The sequence below is a fragment of the Styela clava genome, chromosome 1, assembly GCF_964204865.1.
Source record: "Styela clava chromosome 1, kaStyClav1.hap1.2, whole genome shotgun sequence".
Lineage (NCBI taxonomy): Eukaryota > Metazoa > Chordata > Ascidiacea > Stolidobranchia > Styelidae > Styela > Styela clava.
The window spans coordinates 7,592,513-7,602,550 of record NC_135250.1 but is presented as its reverse complement, the minus strand read 5'-3'; the positions used below and the strand labels follow the sequence as shown (position 1 = coordinate 7,602,550).

At 34.0% G+C, this 10,038-nt stretch overlaps 1 protein-coding gene across 3 annotated transcripts; it reads right to left on the bottom strand.

Moving 5' to 3' along the window:
- Nucleotides 1–319: 319 nt before the first annotated feature.
- LOC120338996 (uncharacterized) lies at nt 320–8,647 on the bottom strand. 3 transcript variants are annotated; one of them, XM_039407046.2, is made up of 8 exons: nt 8,450–8,647; nt 7,078–7,200; nt 6,019–6,116; nt 5,724–5,889; nt 5,089–5,162; nt 4,613–4,858; nt 3,935–4,040; nt 320–3,428 (listed from the first exon to the last, which is right to left on the bottom strand). In XM_039407046.2, the coding sequence occupies exons 2-8, from the start codon at nt 7,192–7,194 to the stop codon at nt 2,442–2,444; spliced, it is 1,794 nt and encodes a 597-aa protein (XP_039262980.2). In that variant the 5' UTR covers nt 7,195–7,200; nt 8,450–8,647; the 3' UTR covers nt 320–2,441. The 3 variants fall into 3 exon arrangements, with proteins under 3 accessions (XP_039262980.2, XP_039262964.2, XP_039262972.2); XM_039407030.2 differs by having other exon boundaries at nt 3,935–4,112; nt 8,450–8,637; XM_039407038.2 differs by lacking the exon at nt 8,450–8,647 and adding an exon at nt 8,156–8,314 and having other exon boundaries at nt 3,935–4,112.
- Nucleotides 8,648–10,038: the final 1,391 nt, after the last annotated feature.

Genomic DNA, 10,038 nt, shown 5'->3' with positions numbered 1-10,038 from the left:
TTATTAAATATCCGAAAACAATGCAATAGCATGAAGTTCAACAAGTCAACAACCTCATGGAGTAGGTAGGTACAAAAGATAGTTCTCAATCATATATACGAACGTATTTGACCCGCTGGGTCCACGTCGTAACATCATTAAACAGATATACGACAGACGAAGATGTTCTCAAATGATACGCGTAATTTTCCGCTTCTGTGTTTCCAGTTGGATCGAAAACAGGTTAAGCCCTTTAACTTAGGTTGGCCACCATCAAAACTCTACTCCATTTTTTGGCCCACTTTTACACCCAGACGAGTGACAACAAACAAAATTTCCATTTTTCGACATTGTTAGTGAATGATGTTTATTGACATTATAAAATGATTTTGTTAACCAGCTCCAAAAAAGAAATTGGCGAAAATATACATACAAGCATGGTTGATAAAAAGCAAGAAAAAAAAGGTACTTTTCTGGTCAAAAGGTGAAAAAGCAATAAATCGGTTCTGAAATTCTGTAAATAGAGTCTGTTTCCTAGTAAAAGCAATAGGATATGCCTACATACTTGACACTTTATAAAGAAACAAAAAATTTCATATTTTTCTGAGACACCCACAATGCACAGAAAATATTGTAATGAAAACCATTTTAAGCAGCAAAAATCTTAAAAGTGCTCTGTAGATAGAAATATAATGGAATAAAAAAGAAACAGATTTTATATTTTCGAGTGCTACAGAAAAAAAACTGTGTTTAATCATGATAGTTGTTGTACATAAAGCTTCATGAAAAAGGGTTTCTTTTGTTTGAACCATAATTTCTATGGTATTCGATATGAGAACCGTTTTACAACTTGTGAAACACTGCAAAACCGGGTTTTAATAGTATGTAATAGGAGAATATTCATATCCGAAATGTTTGGTATTTCGGAAACATTCCTAAAATTTCATTTCCATTTTAAAAGTTTCAAATAATGCTGTATCGCGATTCGCGAAATTTCCATAAGAACACTTATTGATTAACTATTTTCAACCAAATTTTTTGGGTTTCAAATAGTTCAAATGCAATATACACAGATATCTACTATGGGAGTTCAAGAGGTTTTCAAAATGGATGTCTTAATTTTAACCGGCTGGAGAAAGTAGACTATAGATTTGAATTAAAAGCGAATTTTTTTCTTTAAAACTAATACAGATTGTTTTACACACCATACTGATTCAAAGATGAGAGAAAATATTTGTTGTCGTTACTATTTATCAAGATGTGGCTATAATGTAAATGAAGGTGACTGATATATCTTGGATCAAAAATTCAAGATGTTAGTTGTTCTCAACATCACTACATCAGTTTGAGGATTTTCCGAAAATATTGAGGAAATGGCATCTGAGTGCCACAGACCAACATATTTGATCACAAATTTCTACTCTTATTTGTATGTGTCCGGGCATTATCCAAAGTTGTCATGTTCTGTAGAGACTAACACTATTTCATCGGTATGTGCAATAACAGTACACACATTTAACCAATCGAGACAGACCTCGGTCGTCCGTGTTACGTATCGATACAAAAATGGGTATAAAAATATTTTACAAAACAACAATACAGGGCTTAGATCAACATAATGTTTGGAATATATAAAATGAACTAAAAAAGAAACATCGATAAAATCTATCACTTCTCAAAAAATGGCACCACTCTTTTATAACATATGTAGCACAAAAGCGATATAATTCATTCTCATATAGCGGTACTTCAAAAATTCCGTCACTCATTATTTGGCTTTGAATAAACAAAGAGATATTTTGGTAGGGCCAAGCACTCGGTGAAAGAAAAAAGACTTGTAACCTATTGCAATTTGTATAAATGTTATTCAAGCATTGGTGTGGAATAACTGATTAGTGTTAGTTCAAAGTGAAATGAAAATAAATAACAAGAACGGGCAGAAAGAACATGGCAAATAGTGCAATAATACCAAGACGCAACACCCTTCCTTTCAAACTGAAAACATATATCACAGCCATAAGCAGGATACTAAAGAGTTGAAACAACAACAAAGCAGTTTTTAGGACAAGGTTTAGAATTTAATATTCCACAAATTCAACATTGCCAATACTACCAATGGAATCTAATATTGATTACACCAAGGTGGTCTTGCAATACATAGAGAATATTCAATTCATACGATTCTGATGAAAATATAAGATGGAAATTCCAAAATTTATGACTGGTAACTCGCAAATAATGCAGTGACGCAGACTCTAAGCAAACATTTAGTTCTATTAATGGTGTATCCCGAGATGGGGTACAATAATACTGTTAAAATGGGAAAATTCATTTTTTTCACGAATCTGCTGCAAAAAGTTGGTAGAATGCAATTCAAAAAAATGATTTGACATGTTTCTAAACAAAGAAACCTTTTGAATTTTGAAACTTCTTGGCATGGATCTGCTTTCACATGGCACCAATTATGGGAAGTTCATCCTAGGTTGGTCCCATTGCCATTTCAAAGCTGCTTGGTTAATAGTTGTATGTCCAGCACCAGTTGCCCCGCCTTTTGGGAACGTTTCAATTATGATATTACCGTCACCGACAACAGAGGCACCAGAAAGCATAATAGACTGTGAGGACGTGAGGGGCTGAGAAGTCACAATTGGAAGATTTAAAGGAGATGATGACGTCACTAATTGTTGGTTGGTAAATAGGTTATTGTCCAGAAACTGGGAAGTGTTTTGTATCTGGTTGTACGCAACGGAAGAAAAGAACTGATTTACTCCGTTTGCATCATTACTATTGTCATTCGCTGAGGCGGCAACACTCAAGGCTTGCTGTGGCAATTTAAGCATAACATCTCCTGTGGTAGAGCCGTCAAGAGGGATACCTAATACTTCTTGTTTTACATTGTTGTCACCCAGCGAACCTTCCGTCAGCTGGGGACTACAGTGATCAAGATTTACATCCAGAGGCATTTCAACAAGAATTTGTTCCTGTTGTTCTGTCTGGTCGACAAACTGTTGTTGCTGTTGTAGTTCTATTTTGGCTACGCTACGTGGTTTCTGGTTCTTTCTGCTCTTTTTAGGAGCGGGGGGAGCTGCTTCGTTATTAAGGTTTACATCCATAGGCATTACAACAATTTCAGTATTTGACTGGAAGCCTGGCGATGATTGGGAATTGGGTGGGGGCAATGGGGGTGGATCGATACCTAAAGCGGCAGCTGTGGCAGAAATGGACAACTGCAATTTTGTCTTGCATTCTTCCAAGTGCTTTTTAAAAGTTGCCTCACGCACATAAAGTTTTGAGCAGCCCGGGCAAAGGAAAGGACATATACTTTCATAATGGACAGGAACAGGGACAATGTTTGCTGCGGCTGCAGCTTGTCCTATAACATCAGGAGGCATTGACACAAGACTAAAGCATCCGGGATCCATATTATCTTCAATGTTTTCTTTGTGAACCTTCAAAACACAATAATTTTTTCAAGTATTGATAGAATTGGCACATCTATACGAAAAACATGAACCCCTTTCATTATATTAGGCATTTAGATGGCTTAAAACTCACTTTTGGGATAGAACCAACATCGAAGCTCAATATACATACTGTATAATCTGACATAAAAAATATATCGCTAAGAAAATTCAATTGGTAACTGTAATATTTTACACTATTAATTTGATTTCAATTCTGCACAGACACAGTCCATTTGAATCATCTATCAGGACATCCAGCAAGATACGCTCAACTACGACATTTATCATAAATTACTACCTTAGAATATTGTATCTTTGTTTCATAAATAAGTAGATTGCCATGATAACTTGTAGCCAACTCTGACTACATAAATGCTTTCACCCAAACTCGTTATTATGGGCCTTTAAGCAGGGGTGGGAAACACTGGTCCTATTAGTCTGACACAAAAGTCCGTTATCTTCAATCTCTGCGTATATTGAACTAAGCATACCTGATTTTCGACAACGGGTATTTCTGGTTCTTGTTGAATTTTCGTATCGTTTGAGCTCTTTCGCTTCTGGGTCTTCGGAGCGTGTCTCGCGACGTGTGCTTTCAGACTGGAAATTTGAGCAAAGGATTTGCCACATTCTGGCCAATGACATTTGTATGGACGAACTCCATTGCTAGGTCTGGGGTGAATAATATGGAGTCAGTAACAATCTGATCTCATATGGGATTATATATGGCCGACCAGTATTGAAGAGTTGAAACGTTAGATCATGCAAATATTACAGGGCCGGGTAAGAGAAATCAAACACCAAAAAGCATGTCATGCTCTAGGACAAAATACTTTTGCCGACATGCTTCATCTTGCCACATTAAAGATTATAGTAAAGCATGTTATAAGTAGGAAGAAGCATGCAGTATAAAATTTGCCAACTGTATATCCCATGCCATAATGAAGAAATGTAACTTCATTGATATTCCAAATATTCGCAAAACCTATATTGTTTACTTTTTACTAGTTGTTCAAGTTTTGCTCTAATGGTGTTTTGGAATGGGGCCATGTGCTAATAAATCGGAAAAGCAATTTTGCATATGAGCTTGCAAGTGCTTTCCCTGGTTTGAGCAAATGTACTTCATAATAAAATTGTGAATAGACAAACAATGACATGAAATAGTCACTTACTTCGGGGAATGTCTTTCAACGTGGCTCTTGAGATGAGATTGCTGAAGGAAAGCCTTTCCACAATCAGGCCAATGACATTTATAAGGTCGCACTCCCGTGTGAGTTCTAACATGCTGTTGTACGTGCGATAGTTGTTTAAACGAATGTTCGCACATTGGACATTTATAAGGTTTTTGGCCATTGTGGATTCTTTCGTGTTGTTTAAGGTAGAAATTGGTAGAAAAACCTTTTCCGCAAAAACTACACCTGCAAAAAATATAACCAACTTTGTTTAAAATCGCTCGGGGTAATGCAACTGAGATAAAACATCTCAGTTAAAAAGATAAAAACCTTGCAAATGATGTCCATTTGCAGTTCACTACATAAGGTTGTAAACACATTAAATCCAATGCAACAAAATTTTGATAATTTTTTTCTCCATTGAAAAAAAAAAGAGTACAGCAAATAAAATTTATCACAAACACCAATTATCAAACCTGTATGGCTTTCCTTCATGATCTGTGTGAATTCTTGAGTGTACAGTGACAGCACTTTTATTCGGAAATGTTACCTGAAGAAAGTAAAGGACAATTTCAGATATATTTGTTTCTTTGAGTTCATTTTAATTTCCTATTTTATTTGCAAAGCAAACAATTTTAGAAAACCAATTACTGGTAGATCTATTTTTACATTAAGTTCTTACGCCAAATAAGCAGATCGAAAGATGAAATCCAAAATATAAAAACATATCAATAATTCTTTTCCAAACTACATTTAAGATTGTATCTATGATTGCCCACTTCAGAGATGGCCAAAACCGAAAAATCTACTATTATGAATATGAATTCAAACTAAAAATATTTCGTATATATTGATTTTGAATATTCAACAAAGAACACAGAGAAGTTAATATATATTTAATGAGTTTGAATTTTAGGTATTTGGTAGTTTTTGTATCCCGAACAATTGTAATTGGATTGTTAGATTTCTATCAAGCATGAATAACTGATCAGGTGGACCCTTAATGTTTGCACCATCTATGGTGTATGTTGATTAAATGATGAATATTTTTTTAGTAAAGATATCCACACTTTCAAATCTTAAAATTTTTTTACCACAATTATTAGCATACCTGACATATCCTACATGTGTAACTACGGCTTTGTGGAATGATGGCATCTGGATTTATGACACCATATGGCAGCAAGCCTTGTTGTGTATTGGTTGGACTACCAGCATCTGCGTTTACCGTGGTATACAAAGCTTGTTGGCTGGTTGGACTACTTGACGTACTCAACCTAAATGAAAAGCGTGTCAATTATAACATTTACTACAAATTTATCAAAATGAAAATCAACTAAAATGAAAAAAAAAAAAAAATATTATCACTTTAGTTCATAATATATTTAAAATAAAAGTCAACAAACCTATTATTGTTATTGGCATTTTCTCCGCTTGTTGCAATTATTGACGTAGGTGATGGAGAGGACTCCGATTGAATGTGAAGTTGCATTTGTGATGAATCCTTGAAAAATTTAAAATTGCTACTGTTAGATTTCAAGTCTGTTTTTGTGTATCAAGAGGTTATATCATTCCTAATTAAATTACCGGTACATGTCTTTCAACAGCAATTTTCTCACTACATACCATGCCTAAATATTTATATACCAATATTGGGCAAGATTGCGATCCAACTCTTTTGGCATCATTTCTATCAAAACTACTGGAAATATCTAAAGGATTTTTTCATGTATATAAAAAAATACCTGGGCACTAAAACCTGAACACTATTTCAAATGAATAGAAAACTAAGAAGCTGTTGAATTTTAATGAACAATGAAGCAAATTAAAGAAACTGATTGATAGTGAAATAAAGCTATTTTATTCCAATTGTTGCTTGATCAACAAATTTTGTTACTTTTGAACAGTTTCATATAAGTTTATTAAAATTATTAATTAGGCTATTATGTTACAGCTTTTCAAAATTATCCCAAGTCCTACAACAAAGTTAATAAAAAAATATAAACAAGATATTAGCAAGTCATGATGCAAATGCATTTAAATTGGGCTTTTCCAACATAGAATATTCATATAAATCCAAGATAATTTTCTGATATTTTTAAATTAGTCTTGAAGGTGTTATCTTTTTGTGATAAAACTCTGATTACTTATCAATTTATTTTATGATGCCATGTATTTAGCAAGATTGTGTAGGGCGGTTTATCAATGTAATTGATTTTTCAAAACTAGATTGATCATTATTGAACTAGAAAGCCTAAACTAATAAACTGGAAAGTGAGTGAAAGCAGTGCCAACACTTTTATGCCTAAATGAAACTATTGCGATCATTCGTGCCTTAATTAATTATGCCTGCATGTGGCATTGAGCCAGAATTTTGATCAAATTAACCAGGCCCCAGTTTCACATACAATGATGAATTTTAGGTAATCAATAATATTGCGCAATTCACAAGTATTGTAACATACTTCATTTCCCTGTGATACAAAATTATCAAATGCCGTTCGTTGCAATTGAAGATCACCATTACTGTCGCTCGATGACATAGCCTGCCAAAAAAAATCATTGGCACTATCAGCAGACATGATGATCTAATAAAAAAAGAAAAATAGGTTCAATGTTTATTATAATTACTGAATTAATCAAACAAAGAATTACATATAGGTTTATAGTATGGAAAATGGGACTGTTAGTCAGGCAGATCCACAGCATTTTGACAAAACAATTTGATATTCAGTACTCTCAAATTTATTATTTTACCAATTTTGTATTTGAACTTTCAGAATTTATGAAAATAATTCCCATTTTTCAATTTTAAACAAATGTTCAAGAAAGGCTTGTTAACCTGTTCTCAATTTGTATATTGGAGTGGCACTTTAACAATCTCAAGATGATTGTGTTATTGTTAATATACTTTGTTTTTCTAACACAGTAACACGCCTAACTTTATGATTATACACTCGGCCTTCTAACAAATTTAATAATGAAAATTTCAGCACTATTGAATGACTGATGACTTAAACACTAATGTCTGAATGTTCCTGTTGTTTGTTTTCATACAAGATTGAATTTTCCTCTCTCTAGCATTTCCATAAAAATAAGTGAAATAATTCAGTGTTTGCCATCATTATGTAGAAGAGTAGTATTATCATTAATTTGTGATACCATAGCTAGCAAATTAATACAGTAATATGCTAGATTACGCTTCATTGAATAGAAGTACTGTATTTTTGTTTTCATTATTATTCTATTGCCGCAGCGGATTTAAAATTGCAGTTTCAACACTTAAGAGTTTAACTGAGGGCTGCATGTACAAAAGCATCGGATATGCCCAATGTATAGTTTCATTGGCAGGTAAAGGATAAATTTCTTATCATACATATTCAGTATTTGGAACATCACCACGGTACAAGAAATTGGAACAAGAAATTGGAAACACAGACTAAAGTTCAAGAAATTGTCTCATAGTGTGGCCCCTTGAGAGCTAAAATGTTGTAACAAATTTGAACTTTGTGAAAATCTAGCCTCAAGGCTACAGTACCGTACCTGACCTAGTTGAGAGTGGCACACAATTCAATATTGTGACATCATAACATGCATACATGACAGCATGATATAATTTGAATTAACTTTCAAAACAGGATGGAAATGAACTGTGTTGTGTTCACTGATTACCTAGATTTACAAATACAATATAAAAAAAAGACTAGATTATGCAGGAAAAAATATTATAATGAAGTTCGTTATGGGCTTAGTAAAAAAGAGAATGAAAGGACAACACCACATGCGTCCATGAAACAATATTCCCGCTCATTTACAAAGTTTAGCAGTTTTATTCACCTGCGCCTCTTTAACTTTTTTCTTTTGCCGGCTCTGTCTTATCCAATGCTACTTTCTTCCTCTATTTCCTCACTTTCTTAATTGCCTTTTACTCCTAGCCTTTTTCCACTGTCAACAACGGAAGAAAAAATGTCGGGATCGAAGCCGAATCTCAAACTACGAGATTGTACAATACGCGTTCAATTTCGCACTCCTAATTTATCTTGCCGTTGAAAATTATATGGCTTCGCCTAGAGGTCGCTATTTTATATTTTATAAATTGAACGCTTCGACTTATTTCACGTAAAATGACGTCAAAGTGTCTGGGATTTGATTGGGCGAAAACGAGACAACCGTGTGAGGAGAAAAAAGCTTCGATGATGCCGTGTCTATACTTGCGAAACGATTGATTATTCTGCATTTTGCACGTACAAGCGCCGGATCAGCTTTATTGTACGCCTGCAGCGTCGGTCGTTCTAATCTTTGACATTACGCAATAGCCTCGGGCCAGTTTACAATGAATTTTCCTCTTGATAGAAGTAATTTTTCAACTTCAAATATTATAAATTCTGTTTAATATGACTAACATTTTTCCAAATTTACTAAATCATACGTGCAATTGTAAACATGTCGCGAAACAACGTTTTTGAAATGTTGCATGGTCAGCACCGTACTTTGGCCACTTCACTAAGAAACTATTACTAATGTTCCATAAATGCCTGGCATCCATATGACATTTTAAAATGATTCCGTTTGTTTTATTGTGGATTACAATCTTGACTGATATCAATTTTTACCTATAGTAATTGTGTGTCGATAATTTTGTCTGATATTTCAAGAAAAATGCTCGACATCGATAATGAAATAAGAGTAAGACACAACTTCGCATCACAATCACAAGGCGCAATCTGCACCGAGGGGTTAATTGCATATGGTTGGCCAAGTATGCGATCAAGGTTATCTTGAGATCAAAAAAGATTGTATTCGTTTGCGTCTTTGTTCAATTTGTTCACTCATTTTTTTTTATTCAAATATATTTCTATCTCTATTATTCATTATTTCACCATTATGCATGCGCCAAGAACTCTCTCATAATAACAATAAACGTATAGGAGAAGAATTAGAAAACACCAATTTTGGCAAGGCTGCGGTTTTCCGCCTTGATATGAAAAAGAAGCTATCGTGTCAAATGCCATTCTTATCGTGTCGTTTTTTTCTGGTGACGTCATAATTGTTGTTTTGTTTTGTCAACATCAAACTTGTCATATTTCGATCAACAAAGACATATCACTTCAAACAATCATTGACACTGACGTCTGTAAACAGAGAAATGTTTATGGTTTGGAACTTATTAATTCATATTATAGGTAAATATTGTTAAAATAAAACATAAAGACTGTTGGACCCTTTCTAAAATAATCGTTATCTTGACAATCGGTTACCCAGTATACTTTAATTATTTTATAAATTATACTTTAATCTGCAACCGCGTTATGCATGAACACATTAGATAATGAAAAGTAATTTCATGTTTATTCCATGAAAACAAAGTAAAAAAGACTTTACCATACGACAAAGTGCCGCCATTCGCTAGAGCCACGCAGCTAGGA

What these genes read in the sequence shown, in the direction of transcription:
- LOC120338996 (XM_039407030.2), bottom strand. Translation starts at nt 7,194, where the DNA reads ATGTCTGCTGATAGTGCCAATGATTTTTTTTGGCAGGCTATGTCATCG. An exon ending in ACACATGTAGGATATGTCAG is followed by an intron (nt 5,163 to 5,723) that starts GTATGCTAATAA and finishes TACTTTCTTCAG; the next exon opens with GTAACATTTCCGAATAAAAG. An exon ending in CATGAAGGAAAGCCATACAG is followed by an intron (nt 4,859 to 5,088) that starts GTTTGATAATTG and finishes TATTTTTTGCAG; the next exon opens with GTGTAGTTTTTGCGGAAAAG.